Below are 20836 nucleotides of genomic sequence, written 5' to 3' on the forward strand. Positions count from 1 at the left end.
AACAGGTTTCTCTGCGCTGTCCTGGAACTCACTCTGTAAACCAGGCTGGCCTTGAACTCACAGATCTGCCTACCTCTGCCTCCCTAGTGCTGGCATTAAAGATGTGTGCCATGGCGCGTGCCTGCGCACAAGCATACATGCAGAGGCCAGATCTTCATCACTTTCTACCTTTTTTTTTAATTAAAGGCTTACTTATTTTATGTGTATGGGAGTTTTGTCTACAAGTATATCTGTATACCAGAAGAGGGTATCAGATTCCCCGAGACTACAGTTACAGAGCCCCATGTGAGTGCTGGGAATTGAACTCAAGACCTCTGGAAGAGCAGCTAGTGCTCTTAACTGCCTCTTAACTGCCACAGCATCTCCTCAGCTCCTCTACTCTGTTTTTTGAGATAAGGTCTTTGCAACTGGAGCTAGCTATTTTGGCTGTGCTGGCTGGCTGTGAGCCCCAGGTCCGCTTGTCTCTGCCTCCCTAGCTCCCTAGGTTACAGACACATGGCACTGTGTCCAGCGTTAAGTATGCACACTTGCTTTACACACTGAGCCAGTTCCAGCCTGTGGCCTCCCTTCCCCCCAGCCTGGAACCTGCCTGCTCAAGGGTGGAGCTACCGGCTCATTCGTCCTGCCACGCCCACTGCTGGAACCTGCCTCTGCTGCCTGGAGTCACACACGTGTTCGTCCTGCTACTGGACCCTGAGTTACTTGGCGGGAAATTGGGTTCCCTCCCCCTTCCTTTATAAACTGAGTGTCTGGAAATATTAAATTGAGTCTTGATCAGAATGTTGTCTTGACTCCATTGTTTCTTCCGCCCCGACTAGTTTCCTCTCTTTTCAGCCTGAACTGCCATTTTCAGTTGAACCGTTCGTGTTGTGGACCGCGGGCGGGCCGCAACACCAGCCCCTGGTTCTTTGAGCGTTGACTATTTTTTTTCAATATGGAAATTTCTTATTATCATTTATGGATGTGCCACCTGTTCCACGGTTCTGAAGAGCTGGTGTCCCTTAGTTTCTGAGTTTGCTTTATTTGTTTGTTCTTTAAGACAGTGTTTCAAATAGCCTAGGCTGGCTTCAAACTCTATGTGGCAGAGGCTGGCCTTGCATTCATTTTTCTTATATTTTCCCATATAGTAATAATAATAATAACAAAACAAGAACAAGAACAACAATAATTAGATAGGGGATAAATTTGGCTCTGTCCTTCCTCCATATGGGTGCCAGGGATCTAACTCAGGCCATCAGGATTGGCAGAAAGTATCTGTATCCACTGAGCCATCTCTCTCTAACCTGGCCCCTAGCCTTGAATGTTTTTAAAACTTTATTTACATGAGTTCACTGTAGCTGTCTTCACACACCCCAGAAGAGGGCATCAGATCCCATTATAGATGGTTGTGAGCCACCATCTGGTTGCTGGGAATTGAACTCAGGACTTCTGGAAGAGCAGTCAGTGCTCTTAACCACTGAGCCATCTCTCCAACCCCCAAGTTTTGTTTATTTTTAATTTTGTAATTATATTTATGTACAGAAAACTTAGCAGTGTACATTTAGCCCCGTTTAGCGGGGAGTTCTTTAGCCTCTGCCTTTTCCAGCTTGGCAGTGTGAGCCACAGACTTAGGACCCAGGACGTTGCCCCTCCAGTGGCTATGGATCTCATCCTATCTGTTGTGATTGGTCTTAATAGCTTCCACCAGCATAGCCAGAGCACCCTTGTCTTCCGAGTTAACCTGTGTGAAGGCAACTGTGGTGCATGTCTTCCTGTGGAGCAGGAGTCCTAGCCTGGCCTTTCCCTTGATGATGCAGTAGGGCACCCCCATCTTTCAACACAGGGCAGGCAGGAAAACCACCAGCACAATGGGGTCTACATCATGGACAATCACCCCCAGCTGAGCCTTCTTGTTCTCCATCAAGGTGGTGACTGTACTGACCCCTGCTCAGAGGACAGGAGTTCTCTTAGTTGGGACATCCCCTTTGCCAGCAACTTTCTTCTCAGCACGTGCCAGTAGCCTTTGCTTCTTTTCCTGCGTTGCCTCTGGCCTGTACTTGTGGGCAAGCTGTAGCAGCTTGGTAGCTGCTTGTCTGTCCAGGGCCTGGAGAAACTGGTTAATGGCAGGAGGCACTTTAAGCTGCTTATAGAGACTGGCCCTTTGCCGCTGCAGCCTGATGTAGCAGGGCCGTTTGACGAAGCGTGTAAGATCACTTTTGGGCTGGATGTCCTGTCCAGTGCTGAAGTTCCTGGGCCTTTTCTCAAACAAACAAAAAAAAAAATGACCACCTCTTTTGATTCCTGTTTTCTCACGAATGGCCTGGGCTGGGCCCACCTTCTTCCCCTTGGCCTTCCGTCCTTTGGGCATCTTGCTCTGCTGGAGGAGAGAAAGAAAAGGGACTTGTCTAGCCTTGAGTTTTTAAAATACACTTTATTTGTTTAGTGTGTGTGTGTATGGGTACACACGCATCACATCAAGCATGTGAAGGTCAGGGGACAACAGGCAGGCAGGAGTCAGTCCCCTCCTCCCACCATGTGGATTCTGGGGAAGAAACCAGTTAACTATGCCTGGTGTCCTGAACCTTCCCCCATAAGCATGGCCTTGAACTCTTGACCCATCTGCCTCCATCTCCCAAGTTCTGGGGCTATAGGTGTGGGATGCTACACTGGGACTCGTGTGTTGGTTCTGGACAGGGCAGTGTGGATTGGTTGTGAGCTGATGCTGCGATTCCAGGCCTGTCCCTCCATGGCGGCTTGGGCTGCTGGGATTCCAGGCCTGTCTTTCCATGGCGGCTTGCTGCTGAGTTCCTGATTCTCACTTGTGCTCCTCCTGCCAATCCTTTTATGGATTTCTTTCTTTCTTTCTTTCTTTCTTTTTTGGTTTTTTCGAGATAGGGTTTCTCTGTATAGTCCTGGCTGTCCTGGAACTCACTTTGTAGACCAGGCTGGCCTGGAACTCAGAAATCTGCCTGCCTCTGCCTCCCGAGTGCTGGGATTAAAGGCGTGCGCCACCACGCCCGGCTTATGGATTTCTTACCCTGCCTTAGATAACCTGTCACGTGGGGAGGGCAATGTTCTCTGTGCTGTTTCAGGACTGATCTCTTTCCTGACAACATTCCCTCAGACATTGTAGAGTGAGTGGCAAACTTCAGAAAAAGGTTGGCTGGGTATGATGGCGCATGACTTTGATTCCAGCACTTGGGAGGTGGAGGCAGAGGCAGGCGGATCTCTGTGAGTGCAAGGCCAGCCTGGTCTACAGAGTGAGTTCCAGAACAGCCAAGGCTATGGCTCAGCAGCAACAGCAGTAATAACAACAACATCAAAAAACAACACATCTGCCACTCCCCGCCCCCCAAAAAAACTAAATAACTAAGCAAACACCCACCCCACCAAAAAGTTTGTATTGGCAGTTTTAAGAGAATCCAAGATTCTGTAAGAACAGCCGATGCGCTTAGCCATTGAGTCATCTCTCCAGCCACACCCCTATATATTTCTAAAATGTCTACTTCTTACTCATAACATGTTCTTTCCTGGTTTCTGGTGTCCCCAGTACAACAATGAGCGGATCAGTAGCTGTGGGCATCTATCTACTTCTGGCTCAAAAAGAATGTTTCCAGGGCTGGAGAGATGGCTCAGCAGTTAAAGAGCACTGACTGCTCTTTCAGAGGTCCTGAGTTCAATTCCCAGCAGCCACATGGTGACTCACTACCATCTGTAATGCCCTCTTCTGGTGTGTCTGAAGACAGCTGTAGTGTATTCATAAATAAAAAAATTAAATAAATATTTTTTAAAAAGAAGAATATTTCCAACCATTAATTGCTGTGCTTGCTGTTTGTGTAGGGTTTTTGCAGATGCATTCTGTTGGTTAAAGACCACTCTCTTCCATTCTCCTGGGAGCTCCTCTCTTGTAAGTCATGTGCAGCGATGAGATTCTATTAATGTCTTTTCTGCATCTACTGACATGATCATATTTTTCCCTTGAGCTTGTTAATGTAAAGAATTACATTTATGGGTTTTTAGAAACAGCTAACGCAAAACATAACTTCAAATAAAAAAAATCTGCAGAAGTTTGAATGACTCTCATAAACACTCATTCAGTATTGGACATTTTCCTTTAGTATTCCTTCTGGCCCCACACCATGTGTGTATATACACATACACAACATGAATAAAGCGTGTGTGATGCAAACCTGCTTATACGTAGTTTGTGTAGATACTGCTGCATCATTAGACGGTTTGCAGAGCCAGGTTTGGTACTTAAAACGTGTCCCAGTTACTGGGCAGTTTGAGATGGTGCCAAGGAGTTCGAGATCATCAGTAGTAGCCAGATTCCGTGGAGCTCATACTTTAACAAAGACTAAAGCTCGGGGCTGGAGAGATGGCTCAGCGGTTAGGAGCATTCACTGCGCTTGTGAAGGACCCGGTTCAGTTCCAAGCATCCTCATCTGGCAGCCCATAACCATCTAATGACTCAAATTCCAGGGAGTCTGACACCTTCTGACTTCCATAGGCATACATGGTGCATATAAACTCATGCAGCCTCACACACTCATGTAGATAAATAAAACCAGTTTTAAAAATTATGCTGCAGGCATGAAGCTCAATACCCTGACGGTCTAAGAGGATAGTCTTGAAGTCAAAGCACTTGCCAACCTGCAAACACGCCGTGGCCTTCATTGTTAGGGAACTACTACAGATCCCGTGCTCCTGTGTAATCTGTAGACTGTACCCATATCCCCTGCTTAGTCCCAGTTTTGCAGATGTGTTTGTGTGGAGTTTGCCACCCTCTTTAGTGACCTTCATTCTGTCTCAGAGCTGTTCTGTCTTTCCTGACCTTCATGCCGCTGTGGTACATTTCCTGCTACTTCCCCAGGAGGGACACATACTCTGGATGGACTCGGACCATGAGTGACTCCCATTTTTCTCCCCAGTGCTGCCTACCCTGCTGTGACAATGTTCAGTGGAATTGCACCTGACAGGCGTGCCTCTGAGCCCCTGCTGGCACTTTACACTCTGAAATTCTATTTGTGTCCAATTCTGGGTGCAGGAGGACACAGTTCACAACTTCTTGGCCACCATTCTCAGAAGTTTGGGGACCTGAGCTTGCTTTTAGCCCCCGTTTACAGGAGACCATCTTGTCTGTTCCCTTGATGTCAATTTGTCTGCCTACGTCTTTTAAACTGTGAACCGCAGAAAGAGAATCAGGTTGCCTCTTTCAGTCTGTTTGTAATTGGCTGGGTGATGTAAGTCCCAGCTACCTATAACTTCCAAAATTGTCAATTGGTCTGTGACACCATGTTATTGAAATGACTAACTGAGATCATCAGCTTAGGGTGATGAAGGCTTATTTTGCCCCACAAGGTTTTAGGTTTTGGTCCATACCTCATCACTTTAGCTGTGGGAAGATACAACAGGACATATCTGTTCATCTTGTGGCGGGGATGTGAAAAAGAGCAAGAAGCAGCCGGGCGTGGTGGCACACGCCTTTAATCCCAGCACTCGGCAGGCGGATTTCTGAGTTCGAGGCCAGCTTGGTCTACAAAGTGAGTTCAGGACAGCCAGGGCTATATACAGAGAAACCCTGTCTCGAACCCCCCCCCCCCAAAAAAAAAAAAGAGCAAGAAGGGCTCGAGTCCCTCTCTCCTCCTCAGAAGTACACCCTTAGTGACGAGAAGACCAACTGTACTTTTTCAAATCACACCACTCTAGGAAACAAGCCCTTAACGTGGGCCCATGAGGGCAACGTTCTAGATCCAAGCTATAGCCTCAACTCGAAGCCACTTTGAGAGGTGTGCCAAAGCGGCTGTACTACTTTCATTCCATTGCTGTGATAAAACACTGAACAAAAAGTTGATTTCAGCTTGTTACTTCCAAGCTAGAGTCTGCCATTGAGAGAAGTCCCAGCAGAACTTGAGTCAGAAACCATGGGCGGAACTCTGCTTGCTAGCTCACTGGATCGTGCTTGGATTCCTTCCCCAGCCCACCTGCGTAGGGAAAGCACCGCCCACAGTGGGCTGGGCCCCACCCCCCACCCCCGTGTCAATCATCAAGCCAGGCTGTCTCTCACAGCCATGCACACAGGCCAATCTAATCTGGGTAGTGCTTCAGCTGAGGCTCTTTCCGTTTACCCTAGGAGGTGTCTAAGCCATGAATCATCCTTTATGTTAGAAATAGGTCTGGGTCCGAAGAAAATGATTATAGAGCATTTCAGCAAGGTGAGAAGTTTGTGGACCAAGCAGGCCAGTACACTGGATGTGGTTCCTGCTGGGTTTATTAATGAAAGGCGGCAGAGCTCAGCCCTTGAATTTACATGACTGGGCAAATTTAAAGTGACTCAGCTGATAAGAATGCACCTTTGAGCATCAGCTACAACCTTGAGCACAGAGCACATAGTTTGATTTCAAGAAGTTCTGACCCTGGAGGAATTTGGATTTCTCCCAAGCAGCCCCCCTCACCCCTTGAGACAGGAACTCGCTATTATGGAGCCCTAGCTGTCCTGGAACTCTATGTAGACCAGGCTAGTCTTGAACTCACAGAGATCCACCCGCCTCTGCCTCCTGGGTGCTGGGATGAAGGTGTGCACCACCACACCCAGCTAGCTGTTCTTTACTATTTTAAGAACGAAGTTTTGTCTTACTTAACCCTTTGATGGAAAAAGACAAGCATGTCTCTTTTACATTTTCCGCAATTCGGATGTGTATTTCCCTAACGGTGTACTTCTCAGGATATACCATTCATACATCCTTTATGGTGAAAAGTCTGTTTAGTCTCTTGACTTCTGTGGTGGGGGGTAGAGGGTACCGGGATTTAACCCAGGGCCTCCCACACGCTGGGTAAATGCTCTGCCAAGCCACATCTGTAGTGCCTGGCTGTTTTAAGTGGGGTTGTTTGTCATTTTATTTGCTTGTTTATTTATTTTCAGAAGGGGCCTCACTGTGTAGCCTTGGGTGACATGGAACTCGTTGCCAACCAAGTTGGTGTTGAGCTCACAGAAATTCACGTGGCTCTGCCTCCCAAGTGCCTGGGCTGAAGGTGGCATCCCTGTGTCTTGCTTCCTGCTGCTGAGATGTATATGTATACATAAAATTTTGACATTATAATTACATCATTCCCCCCTCCTTTCCTCCCTTCAAACCCTCCTGTATACTATAAAGATGATCGTCTATTTTCAAAGAGGTCAAATCCGGATGTGAGATAAACGCACCAAACGTTTAAAACTGTGCGCTGCTGTACAAGTGCCGCAGCCAGCAGCACAGCGCATGGCAGACTCCGCCCTGACCCTAAGGCCCACAGCGATTGCAGTTCAAGCTGTCCAGCATGAGGCAGGGTTATTATAGCCACCTGAAGTATGACTCCTACGGAACATGTATCACTTTCCCAACACCGTAAAGCTGAAAAAGAAGTTGTAAGTCAAATGATCACGGGTACTCATTTTTCTCATAGAAGTCTTTTGCCTTTCAGGGTCTCTGCCGCTCTTTTTTTTGTTTGTTTGTTTTTGCTTTTGTTTTTCGAGACAGGGTTTCTCTGTATAGCCCAGATGTCCTGGAGCTCACGCTGTAGACCAGGCTGGCCTCGAACTCAGATATCCACCTGCCTCTGCTTCCCGGGTGCTGGGATTAAAGGCGTGCGCCACCATGCCTGGCTCTGCTGCTCTTTTATAAGGGTCTTGCTGTGGAGCTCAGCCTGGCCTCCAACCGGAGCTTCCTATGCATCCTGCTCCGCCGAGGCTGTAGGCGTGCCCCACCACTCTTGACTTTGATTTTTTTGAGGGGGGGGGGTTCCTCTGTGCAACCCTGACTGTCCTGGACTTGCTTTGTAGACCAGGCTGGCCTCGAACTGAGATCTAGCTGCCTCTGCCTCCCTAGCGCTGGGATTAAAGATGTGTATCACCACCACCTCCCAGCCACTTATTGTCTTAATAGTGATTTAGGGACAATATCTCCCCACCCCCGTTTTGGTTCTGGTGGTTGACAGGGGACTACATTAATGCTAAAGTCACTATCACTGGGCCATACACACTTCCAATTCAAGCAGAAGGTTGTAGATTTTTATGAAGTTCATTTATCAGTTTATCTAGTCTTTCTTTCTTTGTGTGTATTGGAGGATGAGCCCAGGGCCTTGCAGGTGCTGGGCTTTCTCTGCCTGAGTTATACCCAAATCATAATTTACCTTTCAGGTATGGTGCTTTAGTGTCGTATCTAAGAATCTATTTATTATTTCAGGTTTTAAGGATTTTCTTTTCCCCTTCCTTCTTCCCTCTCTCCCTCCTTCCCTCCTCCTTCCTCCCTCCTTCCCTCCCCCTTCCCCCACCCTATCTCTTCTGAGAAAGGGTTTCACTATGTAGCTGTAGTTGTCACGGAACTCACTATATAGACCAGGCTGGAATGGAACTCACAGAGATCTGCCCCTGTCTTCTGAGTGCTGGGATTTTAAAGTGTGTGCCATCATGATGGGCTACAGATTTTCTTCTGACTTTTTTTCTTTTTTGTATGTTTTCTAACTTTGCATTTAATTTAGGGCCTGTGTAACAACTTGGGTTAATTTTTGGCAAAGTAGATTTATTTATTTATTTATTTTTGGTTTTTTTGAGACAGGGTTTCTCTGTGTAACCCTGGCTGTCCTGGAACTCACTTTGTAGACCAGGCTGGCCTCAAACTCAGAAATCCACCTGCCTCTGCCTCCCGAGTGCTGGGATTAAAGGCGTGGGCCACCACGCCCGGCTAGATTTATTTTTTATTTTTCATTTTTTGCCTATGGGTATGCCAAGGCCCACTGAACTGCATGGTGGCCCGTGTGGCTTGTGAGCTAGTCAGTAAGGCTCTTCCAAAGTCACTGGCCATATTCGGAAGAGCTTATCTCTTCCTTGTCTCACAGACCTCTGTATTTCTCCTTCTGCCTATATACACTGTCCTGGTCACTCAGGTTTACATGAAGTTTTAAAATCCACCAAGAGCTGGGCATGGTGGTGCATGTCTTTATTTCCAGCACTTAGGAGGCAGAGGCAGGTGATCTCTGTGAGTTCATGGCCAGCCTGGTCTATCTAGGGATACACAAGGAGATCATGTCTCAAAAAAAAAAAAAAAAAAAAAATCTGCTAATGTGGGCTGGGAGGTGTGGCTTCATGGCAAAATGCCTGCTTAGCTTGCTTGAGTCCATGTAGGTTCAGTCTTTAGCCCTTTGCCTGACTGTCTAGACTCTTTTGTCTTTTTTCTTTCTCTATATGCTTACATACAAAATTTTACTCAGCTTACTTGTATCTATTAAATGTCAGGGCTGTTGCCTGGAGCTGCGTTTGGTCTACAGGTTGGTGTGACCTTTGCTGCTCATGGGTTTGGAATGTCCCACACGCTGAGGCACTGTTGATTTCTTCCGTCAATATATTTCTGTTTTTTTTTTTTTTTTTTTTTTTTTTTTGAGACAGGATTTCTCTGTGTAGCTGTGTAGCCCTGGCTGTCCTGGAACTCACTCTGTAGACCAGGCTGGCCTCGAATTCAGAAATTCGCCTGCCTCTGCCTCCCGAGTGCTGGGATTAAAGGCGTGCGCCACCATGCCCGGCTATATTTCTGTTTTTGACATATAAGTTTTTGTAGATTAATACTGGTTATTGAACTTATTGGTAGTTACTGTAAATGTTTTTACTTTAAAATTGTTGGCTTTTGCCAGGCAGTGGTGGTGCAAACCTTTAATCCCAGCACTCGGGAGGCAGAGACAGGCGGATTTCTGAGTGTGAGGTCAGCCTGGTCTACAGAGTGAGTTCCAGGACAGCCAGAGCTACACAGAGAAACCCTGTCTCAAAAAAAAAAAAAGTTGGCTTTTAATCACTTTTAATCACTCACTGCTAATGACATTTTTCAGATAATTTTTGTTTTGATCTATGTGTGTCTGCATGCCTACATGTGCGTGTGTGTGAGTGTGGGTACCTGTGGGTGCCTGTGGAGATCAGAAGAGGGTATCAGATCTCCTAAAGCGGGAATTACTGTGAGCTATCTTCGTGGCTGATGAGACCGAGACTCTGGTCCTGTCCTGAGTTACACTGAAAAAGCAGTATAGTTTTATTTGTTTTGTTTTTGAGAGATGGTCTCACAATATAACGGTGGCTGGCCTAGAACTTGCTGGGTAGACCAGGCTGACCTTGAAGTCATAGAGATCCCTTTCTTCAAGAACAGCATGAATTCTCTCTCCTCTCTCTCTCTCTCTCTGCATTTTTGTTGTTTTTTTCTTAATTTATTTATGTGTTCACTTTACATCCTGACTGCAGCCCCTCCCTCCTCTCCTCCCAGTCCCACCATCACATCCTCTGAGAAGGGACGCCCACCACCCCACCCCCGCCCCATGGGTACCAACCAGCCCTGGCACATTACGTTGTAGCAGGAGACTGAGGCCAGACAAGCTAGTCCACTAGAGAAAAGGGATCTGAAGGGAGGCAACAGAGTCAGTCAGCCCCGCTCCGCTTGTTAGAGGACCCACATGGAGACCATGCTGGACATCTGCTACCTATGTGTAGGGGGCCTAGGGCCGGCCTGTGCATAAAGAGCAGAATGAATTATGGGCCTGAGCTACAGGGCCTGTGACTCTATAGAACTGGATTTTTGCTTCATCCTGGTGTCCTTCCGCCTTGCTAAGCTTGCTTATAAACACTCCACTTATAAACACTGTTGGGGAGGAAACTTGGGATTTCTATAGACTTTCATGTTGTCTATCAGCAGGGAGAGTGACATATTTTTCCTTTCTAAACCAGTGGTTCTCAGCCTTCCTAATGCTGTGATTTTTTTTTAAAAAAGATTTTATTTATTTATTATATGTAAGTACACTGTAGCTATCTTCAGACACCCCAGAAGAGGGGGTCAGATCTCACTATAGATGGTTGTGAGCCACCATGTGGTTGCTGGGAATTGAACTCAGGACCTCTGGAAGAGCAGTTAGTGCTCTTAACCACTGAGCCATCTCTCCAGCCCGCTATGACCTTTTAATACAGCTCTTTTAGTTATGGTGACCCCCCAACCATAAAATTATTTTGGTGCTACTTCATAACTGTAATTTTCTACTGTTACAAATTTGTAGTGCAAATATCTGAAGTGCAAGATATCTCATTTGTGACCTCCCCAAAGGGGTCATGACCCACAGGTTGAGAACCCTCATTGAACTGAGTCTAGCCTTAAACTGAGTTTAGAATGTGTGTCCTTTTCTTACTTTGTAGCTTTTCCCCCTTTGGCCAGGACTGAGAGTCGGGTTGAAGAGGGAGGGATGGGGTGGATGTCTTTATCTTGTTCTTGACCATGGTGCAAACAAAGCATTCAGACTTTTGTCCTGAGATAGTTAGATGCAGCCCAGACTGGCCCCAAACTCAGAATGTCACTGAGGGTGGCCCTGAGCTTCAGATTCTCATGTCCTCACTCCCCACGCTGGGATTAAGGCGTGCACTACTATGCCTGCCTTTGGCCACTCTTAAACATCATGATAGTTGTAGTTTTGCTATTGACTATTGTAGGCTCCCTGTAATAGACTTAGGTGATATCAGGCATATTCTTTCTGTTCTGGTTCGTTGATGGCTGCAGACTTTTGCTGGATCATTTGATTTGAGCACATGTTGTTTAGTTTTTGTTGTTTGTTGGTTTTGTTTCTGATTTTGTTTTTTTTTTTTTTGTTTTTCTTTTTTGTTTTGCTTTGTTTTGTTTGAGACAAGGTCTCACTATATAGCCTTGGCTGGCCTGGAACTTGATATGTAGATCAGGCTGACACAGACTCTCAGAGAACCCCCTTCCTCTCCCTCTCAAGAGCTGGGATTAAAGGTGTGCATTAAGCCCTGTAGTTTTTTTTGATTCCTGTTAGCATAGTAAGTAGATCACATCATTTATTTTCCACATTATGAGCCAGCCCTGCATCCCCTGTCTGACCTATATTTGTTTATTTCTGTATTGCTTGACTGTCTGCTCCTGTGTAGTTGAAAGTTTCAGTGTTGTTCTGCCCTGGGCCCTGTTGATTTTGATTCTCTTCGTTCTCTGAACAAAGAAGCATAGTTTGTGACTGTGCCCTGCACATTTCCCGGTTGTGCTCTGAGGCTGGACGGCTGAATCCCACCCAGAGATCTAACGGAGTACAGCCATGGCTGGGCTAGGATGGAGAGTCAAGAGGCTGTGTGGGTCAGAGTGGGCTAGTGATTGCGTAACCTGGAAAGGTCCTCTGGATCTACTTTGTATGGGCTACCCTGCGCCAATGTGACCATGTCATCCTCCTCTAGACCTGAGACTACAGGTCTCTGACTTATTTATTTTTTAGGTACTTTATTGTCATGCTTTAAGATACTGGTCTTAGGTCCTGGGCTCATTACCCCCTCATGACAGTCCTGAGAGCTGGAACTACAGGTGTGGCCACAGCACTGATCTCCACTGCCTTTTATGTATGGATGGCACCTCAAACCTTTCTGGATATAGTTGTGTGGAGTTGCTTCAAGTCAGAAATTGCATTGGTTTCTCACTGTAGCTGTAGCAAGCACTTGAAGCAACACAGTTTGCTTGTTGTGTGGTGGTACAGGCCTAAGCCCCAGTAGGCTCATATCAAGACTGCTTCTTTCTGGGGCCCTGTAGAATCCATGTGCTGATTGAATCAGATTCTACAGAAGTCCATGTCCCTGACCCCTGGCCCCTTCTTTCTGGTGGTGCAGCCTCCTCACCCTCTGACCTTTCTCTTGTAAGGACCTTCGTAAAGACTCTGGACCATCCATTCATATGGTTCCTGGGTGATGTCTCCTTTTGTGGTCCTGACTATGAACAGAGCTGTAGCGTCCCCTTTCCCGTGTTTGCTCACAGGTTCGAGGATGCTGGCATGGGGTACAGAAAGAGCACTGAGGTAAGCTTGCAGGTTTTTGGTGAGGGTTGGGTTAACCGTGGCTGAGAGGAAGTAGGAGAATGAAGGAAGAAACAGAGCAGACAGGACTGACACGTGCCACCTGTCCTTCTCCTCCCAGCCGCCTCCTCACTCTTGCTTGACTCTGTCAGGGGTGTTCTCCCCGCCAGGCCCCTGGTTCTCGAGGTTGAGGAGATTGAATCTTTCATTGCTAGATGGAGGGCCTCTTCCTGGGTACATGAGAACTTCGGGGTCTTGTTGCACTTCTGGGGAGAGAGTTGGTTGGTTGGGGCTCATACTGCGTATTACAGACTGTTCCTTAGTCTTCTCTTCTGATGATGGGCATCTTGGAACCACCCCCTACTAGGAGGGTGACCCAGTATGGCCTGATATTCTAGCTTCCCGGGGTCACCAGAACAGAATCCATCAGTCAGAGCTGGCTACCAAGTGTACCCAATGTCATGTAGGCTGCTGACAGGAGCTCCTCCCTTCAAGTTCCTTCAGCTCTCTTGCCCTCAGTGCTTGAGAGGGAAGCTGCAGCTCTGGGGAAGAAGTGTAGGCAACCAGTTAGCCCCCTGTTGTCCTCTGGGCAGGGCAGCCCTGCTATTGGGATGTCAGGTAAGGAATGGCTCACTCAGTGAAGACAGGACCTGGAGAGAAGTCTCAACCTGAAGCCTCGATGCACTCCCATTTGGCCCTCCTTGTACTGACTAAAAGCCTCTCAGCTGGGTTTTCCCCACAGAGTATAAAACTCCAGTGTTAGGATCTAACGTGTGTGTCCCTGTGAGCCACTGCTAAGGTCTGGCCAGGAGGTATAACTGCGGCTAGCTAGCGGGGCACTTAGTCCCGCCCCTTTGTCCAGCCACCTCCGCGGGTCCCAGTCCAGAGGTCTTCCTGAAGCAGGAAAGCAGGATCGCTTTATTGGCTGTCAGGGTCTGAGCTTGGAGAGCTACATACAGAGCCATTTCATGGTGTGAAGAGGACTCTTTGACGATTTTTTTGCTGTGTGTGAGGCCAAGTGGACTGACCACAGGGTCTGGGGTGGATGCTAGGTTGTCTGTCACCTAGTGCCACCTGTCCTGAGTGCGCAGAGTTGTCGCCATGGCAACCCATACTACGCAACAACCTTAGGACCTGGGTCCTCTCTTGGCTGGGGTCCGGGCGTCCAGGGGGCGCGGGGCGGGGCCTCGGCCGGAGGCGGTGCCCGCGGCGGAGGGGCGGAGCGCAGCACGGAGCGCCTGGGCCCGGCGCGGAGGCTCGGCGGGGCCGGCCGGCGCGCTGCATCTGGCCGGCCGGGTAAGCGCGGGATGCGAACGGCGGGACAGCAGGAGGCGGGTGGCTGAGCCAAGCGGGTCGGCAGAGCTGGGCGGTAGGCGGCGGCGGCAATGGCAGCGGCAGCGGCAGCGGTAGCGACTGCCAGCGGGCCTATACTATTCCCGCCCCCAGGCTGCAGGCCGTGGGCTGGGCAGGGGCAGCTGCATGGCGGCGGGACCAGGCCCAGGCCCCACTGGGAAACCTTTAGTGGGAAAAGACAAACTGAAACACAACCTGCTGGGAGCCATTAGACCCTCCTCAACGGGGTTGAGGAGGAGAGGACCCTCCTTCGCCTCAGCCTCTCCTTTGGAGATGCTAAGAGGGTATCTTGCAAAGCGTGAGAGAGAGGCAGGCATTTTAGGGCTTGGAGGCCCTGAATCTCTCTCTGTGTGAGGCTTGAACAGGGGGTAGGGTTGCTAGGGCATTTGGGCCTGGCGTGGGAGACCCAGGCCAGGTGGACCTGGGCTGGGTCTCTGGGAACATGGCTAGGGCAGAGTGTGGGGGAGGGGTCGTAAGGCTTGGGTTCTGGCTTCCTGAAGGCCGGGCACTCCTCTCTTAGCGGTTGGGGTCTGTCCCATTACCAATTGGCTCGTGACATTTGGTATTTGACAGTGACTGAGCAAGGGAGCGATGGTGTGCAGATGATGGAATGGGTTGGCCAGCAGCAGGCTATTCGGCCTGGACAATTGCTAAGAGGAAGGAAATTCTCAGTTTTTGGCTGTAGCCAATGAAGTTCCAGGTGGGCAGGGGCGGGTCCAGCCTGTGCGTCCTGGGAGAGGAGTACCTACCAGTGGGAATGAGAGTGGGTGTACCTGACAAGGAGGAGCCCTGCTGTGGGCAGATGATTTCTAAACACCTTATAGAAGCGCACTGAGAACCCCAGGGGTGAATGGAAGAGGCAGAAGCTGAGATGGAGTTTGAGGGTTACTGTGGTGTCACCAGGAGCAGGTTGAATGCATCGCTGTCATGGGTGACAATAAATTTTATGTCTTTGTCTAGACAGGACAGTAAACAGAGCCCTTGTGCCAGGTGCTTTGGAGGAAAGGCCTTGATTGGAAGTGGCTTTGGGTTGGGTGGTGTGAACAGGCTCAAATATCAGGACGCACAATCTGGCCATCACATCTGAGTACCACAGACATGACAGCCAGTGCCAGGAACATAGGGAGAGACTAAATCCCGCTGATGGCTTTCCTGAGGTTGGCCCTGAAGGTGGAGGGAGATTCAGCATCGGAAGCCCACGATCAGAGGAGCTGAGGTGCAAGTGTGCTAGGCCAGAGAGGGTATAGCGGGAGGTGTGGTCAGGAAGAAAACACTTCTGGGGCGATGGCTAGCAATGGTGGGTCAGGGGAGAGAATAGTTTGTTTTGCCTTAGCCTAAGGGGAGCGATTGGCTGTGGATACAAGAAAAAGGGGGTGTTGGTGGTGCAAAACAGTCAGTCATAGGCATGAGGGACTTGTAGGATGGATATCTCAGGATTTGAATGACCGTCCATCTAGGATCAGAAAACTTGCTCAGTGCCTTGTTCCCAGGGTGGGACCTGGGTCTTCAGTTCTCCTTGTGCGCCTAGTTCAGCGCATCACCAGAAGATGCCCTGAAGCTCTAAAGAAGTGGCCTAAAACCGCCAGCCCGGGCATTGTGGTTTAGGCTGCCAGAGCTAGGAGAGAGGGAGGTGTGGGTCCAGCCGCGACAAATCACCAGGGCATTTAGAATGCGAGTGGCGGCGGGGAGAAACCACTTCCGTTCCGTTTCCTTCCAGGCGGTGGCGGGAATGAGATCGGTCCCTCAGGTGGGGCCGCAGCGCCCTCTGGAGGCCCAGTTCAGGGTTTCCAGGTCTCCGGTGCTAGCAGCGGCGCGTGCGTGCGTCCAAGGAGGCGTCCCGCACCCGGTAGGGGGACAGCACCATGCGCAGGAAACAGCTAGGCTTGGGAAGGTTGCCGTGCGCCCTACTAGCCCCAACCTCGGTGCCACTGGCCACCACAATCAGACTTGTCTTTGGTCTTTCCCAGGTTCCGAGCTCACCGGCCGGGAGCAGCAGCGCTCTCCGGGCAAGTGGACAAGCCCCGCGCCCCGCTGCGCTGCGCCATGCCGGAGGGCTGAGCTTTGGGGCCCGCTGCTCTTTGGGACACAGCAGGACCTCGTCCCTTGGCGCCTTGGGACTGCGCGCGCCAGGGCCGAGCCCGGGCCGCTGACCATGGTGCTGCCTCCTCCAGATCGGCGCCACGTGTGCCTGACCACGCTGGTGATCATGGGCAGTATGGCCGTCATGGACGCATACCTGGTGGAGCAGAACCAGGGCCCGCGCAAGATTGGCGTGTGCATAATTGTGTTGGTAGGCGATGTGTGCTTCCTGCTGGTGCTGCGCTATGTGGCCGTGTGGGTGGGGGCCGAGGTTCGCACGGCCAAGCGTGGCTACGCTATGATCCTCTGGTTCCTCTATATCTTCGTGCTGGAGATCAAGCTCTATTTCATCTTTCAGAACTACAAGGCTGCGCGGCGCGGAGCGGCCGACCCAGTGGCTCGCAAGGCGTTGACACTGCTGCTGTCTGTGTGCGTGCCAGGCCTGTTCCTGTTGCTTGTGGCACTAGACCGCATGGAATATGTGCGCACCTTCCGAAAGCGCGAGGACCTGCGGGGCCGCCTCTTCTGGGTGGCTTTGGATCTGCTGGATCTGCTGGACATGCAGGCCAACCTCTGGGAGCCGCCACGCACTGGGTTGCCACTGTGGGCCGAAGGCCTCACCTTTTTCTATTGCTATATGCTGCTGTTGGTGCTGCCCTGCGTAGCACTCAGCGAGGTCAGCATGCAAGGGGAGCACATCGCACCGCAGAAGATGATGCTGTACCCGGTGCTCAGCCTCGCCACTGTCAATGTGGTGGCTGTGCTGGCTCGTGCCGCCAATATGGCACTCTTCCGCGATAGCCGAGTCTCGGCCATCTTCGTAGGCAAGAACGTGGTGGCACTGGCCACCAAGGCCTGCACGTTCCTCGAGTACCGTCGCCAGGTTCGCGATTTTCCACCACCTGCGCTTGCACTTGAGCTGCAACCACCGCCTTCCCAGCGCAACTCGGTGCCGCCTCCTCCACCACTGCATGGCCCACCAGTGCGCCCCCACGGGCCCTCACCCACGCGGGATGCGCTGGACACGTGACAGCTCCCCCCCTCCCCCGCGCGGGCCGCACAGACGCTGGACTAACTGCGCGCGGTTTGCATGGGATGGGATGGGGCAGGCTCCCCTTAGGGACAGGTGTTGGGAATGCATACCTGTGCAGTGCCTGCGGTGCCTGGGGCCACGTCTGCTTCTTCATCTCAGGAATCTCTCGGACCACGGACTCTCAGCCTCCGCTCCACTAGCTCGCCTCGATGCAAAGGCAGCTGGTGAGGCCTGGTCTTGAGAGGAGATGGCTCAACCCCTGCCTGATGCGGGGCTGCCGGGGTGGGAGGGCGGGCAGTGTTCCAGGAGATCTGGACGTATGGTAGGGGCTTCTGGCTCAGAGTTTGGGGCCAAGGAGGCCTCTGTCATTTTAAAGACTTGTGTTTACAGTTTTGTACCCAAAGCCTGGCTATTATTCCTGTCTCATGAGTCCCCTGCCTAACAGCTGGCCAGAGTGGCAAGGACTGGTGAGTGCTGGTGGCCATGGGGCAGTCAGGTACTTCTGGAGCAAACAGGTATTTGTGGGGTCTCTTCTCCAGGTAGTCCATTGTGGTCCGGTGTCAGAGACACCCTCTTTTCTCCCACCTCACTGTGACTGTCCCCACAGAATCTACTTTTGCTGTGGTACCTTGACTTCATCCTTCTCCTCCCATTCCACCTCTCCACAGCCTCCCAGGCCTCCCATCCCTGTCTAACTCAGGTTCAGAAAAGTCCTGCACCTCCACCCCCTTCCTGTGCAAACTTGCTCTGCCTGTGGGGGACTTGGGCTCATGACTGTCAGTGCCCCATGGGATCAGGTGCCAGCCTTGTTCCCAAGCTGATGCTGCCTGCAGCCTCAGCCAGAAGAGCAATCTGGCCTTATGTCACCCAGCCTGGCCCTGCCCCAGACACTGACCAGTCCCGCAGTGCCCTGGCCCAGCGCAGAGGCCCTGACGTCTGTCTGCAGGTGGTCTCCCTGACCTCTACCCTGCATCTGTGGTGACTGAATTCACCAGACCTTGGAGTGTCTCTCTGTGGTATCTGGGGAAGGGACCTTCATGAGGCTGTTTGGGGAGCCTTACCTGTGAGAGGTGATGGTCACATGGATTCCTGACCCGGCATCTGCAGTGCCATGCAGACCTATGGCCGGTCAGGCCTGCGTTCACTGCATTGCCAGATCCCTTACATTCATCTTCCCTGAAGCGAGGATCCACGCCCCTGCGATCCGGACGGAGCAAGGGTTTTGCTTGTCCAGTCTCACTGGTTGTAGAGGGGTGTAGACCCAGTTGTATACAGTAGGGTAGCCCCGTTCCTATGCCCACTTCTGGATGCACCGGCTGCTCCCTTCTCTACCCAGGGCTGCTTCACTGAGTCTGGACTTGGAGTCACCTGTTTTGCAGGCAGCTGTCCTTGGAGGTCATTCTCTCCACGGGTACAGGCGCCACTCATGGCTATACCCCTGACCCGGTGGAGTATGGCAGTGCCTCTCTGCTTGCCCTACTGAGCTTTGTCTCTGCCACTGATCACAGTGCCTGATGAGCATCCTGAAAACCTTGGCTTTGGGTTCCACACTCCCACGACACTGCAATCCACCCACAGGCCTTAGAGAGTGGAGGCCTATGGTATACAGGGCAGAGACCCTGTGAAATACACATGGGGTGGTTCCACGTATTCCTCAGCTAATAGGCAGACCCAGGCTCTGTGCAGTGTTGGGTGGGGAGCACAGTAGTTGAGGCCCAAGGGATGAGGTTTAATTTGCAGTGCTGGGCTGTTGCCTGTGGCCTTCTCTTGCTTAAGCCAGGGCCATCCTACCTTGCTGGTCTCTTGTCTCTTTGGTCCCATTTGCTGAAGGGTCAGCTTTATCTAGCTGCACCTAGCCATCTCTTCCCTAACTTCTTGAGGTGACATGTTTGTCCAGATATAGTAGAGAAGGGAGCTAGGGGTCCCTTGTCCCCATAATTCACTCCTGCTTCATAAATCCTGGTGCTAGGCTGCTGACTGTGATCTAAAGTCCTTAAGAGGTCTGGGTCTGATGAGCATCTGGAACCAGCACTGGGCAGAGCTGGTCCTTGGGACATGGAAAGAAATTGGATTTGGGTCCTCCAACAGCAAGCATCCCAGGGCCGTGAGTGGTGGGTTCTGGCTAACGTCAAGAAAGGTTACTGTGAGGTTGGAGGATAGTTGTGGTCACAGGGACCTCAGTGAATACCTCAGGTGAAGTGTTGAGTAAGTCAGATGACTGCCAATGGGCAGGGAGGTGAATGGTGAGCAGACTCGGGGGTGGGGACACTCCCTGTGAGGTAAATTGGTATGGAGAATTCTTCCTGGGCTCAAGCCCTCACGTGGGTTTTAGAGGAATGGCCTGTCAAGGCATGCTCGCTGTGAGGATTCTGAAATGGCTTCTGTGTCTGCTTCAGAAGAGGATTCTGAGATTGTACACAGCATAAGACATGAAGCATCAAAGGCTAAACCCCCAGAGTGCTCTAGACGGGTGGACGAACCAGCCAAGGAGGCCCAAGAAGGGGTGGGAGTTGTGGCTTGGCGTGGAGGGCCTGGGCTGGAGGCGCCTGTGTGGGCCAGGGAGAGAAATGCTTCCTGAGACTTGGCCAGAAGAGTCAGAATGTAAAGACAGCATAGGCAGTCAGTTCCTTGGACCGTCGGTGGGGAGTGGAGGGAGAGAAGTAGACAGCAAGGCTGGGGGCCAGGGCTACCCCATGTGCGATGCCCCTCTAAGGAGTCGACCCACCTCTGATGTCATCAGGAGCATAGCCACCCTCTCCAGCTTCTCCTCCAGTGCAATGCCATATGTTTCCAGCTTATGTGTCAAGGCTCAGGGAAGGATCAGAGAAGCTCCTATGCCCATGTCCCAGAGTGGGACCTACTGTGTGCTTGACTTTCTCTGTCTAGGTAGATAGTCCCATTACTGACGGGAGCTTGACTTTGCCAAGATCTGAGATCTTAACCAGAGTCCAGACAGGTCTGTGGACTTGGAGCCTAGCCTCATGGTGATCAAGACCCACAAACCAAATATTAGGAACTCTCCTGGGGCCTGCACTAAACTCCCTCAGTTTTCTCAACTGTTAGTTTTTGAGATGAGGCTCTCATATTGTCGTATAGATTGGCTCCAAAGTCCTGGGCTCAAGTGCTGTCCCTGCCCCAGCTGCCTGAGTAGCTGAGAATATAGGTGCCACCTTCCTGACTTGGACAGTTTGTCTGTTTGATTGTTTATTGAGCTAGGGTCTCATGTACCCTAGGCTGCCCTTGAATGCACTGAGTGGCTGAGGATGATGGCCCCTCCCTTCCCAGAGCTGGGATTAGAGGCATGAACACTGTGCCCACCACCCTTTTAAAAAAGCAGTACTGTCTGAAACCCAGGCTTCATGCATGGTAGGCAAGCACTGGGCCAACTGATCTACATCTTCAGCCCCCGCCCCCTTAAAGGTAGGCTGCTGTTTTCTCCTTTAGGCAAAGCCGTCATAGATTGATCCCAATCTTAGCCCTTTTCTGGTGCAGGTGAGAGGGCTGCATGCATTAGGGCCCTTTGCTCCATCTTCCTCTGGTTGGGCTTTG

General features: G+C 50.8%; 1 protein-coding gene across 1 annotated transcript; it reads left to right on the plus strand.

Moving 5' to 3' along the window:
• Positions 1-14073: 14073 nt before the first annotated feature.
• Tmem121 (transmembrane protein 121) lies at positions 14074-17606 on the plus strand. The gene is made up of 2 exons (XM_021179595.2): positions 14074-14118; positions 16143-17606. The coding sequence occupies exon 2, from the start codon at positions 16328-16330 to the stop codon at positions 17282-17284; it is 957 nt and encodes a 318-aa protein (XP_021035254.1). The 5' UTR covers positions 14074-14118; positions 16143-16327; the 3' UTR covers positions 17285-17606.
• Positions 17607-20836: the final 3230 nt, after the last annotated feature.

The sequence above is a fragment of the Mus caroli genome, unplaced genomic scaffold (genome assembly GCF_978045245.1).
Source record: "Mus caroli unplaced genomic scaffold, Mus_caroli_1 scaffold_14, whole genome shotgun sequence".
NCBI classification, from domain to species: Eukaryota; Metazoa; Chordata; class Mammalia; order Rodentia; family Muridae; genus Mus; species Mus caroli.

Bases quoted from the DNA above. Each gene is read 5' to 3' on its own strand.
- Tmem121 (XM_021179595.2), top strand. From the start codon at position 16,328: ATGGTGCTGCCTCCTCCAGATCGGCGCCACGTGTGCCTGACCACGCTG.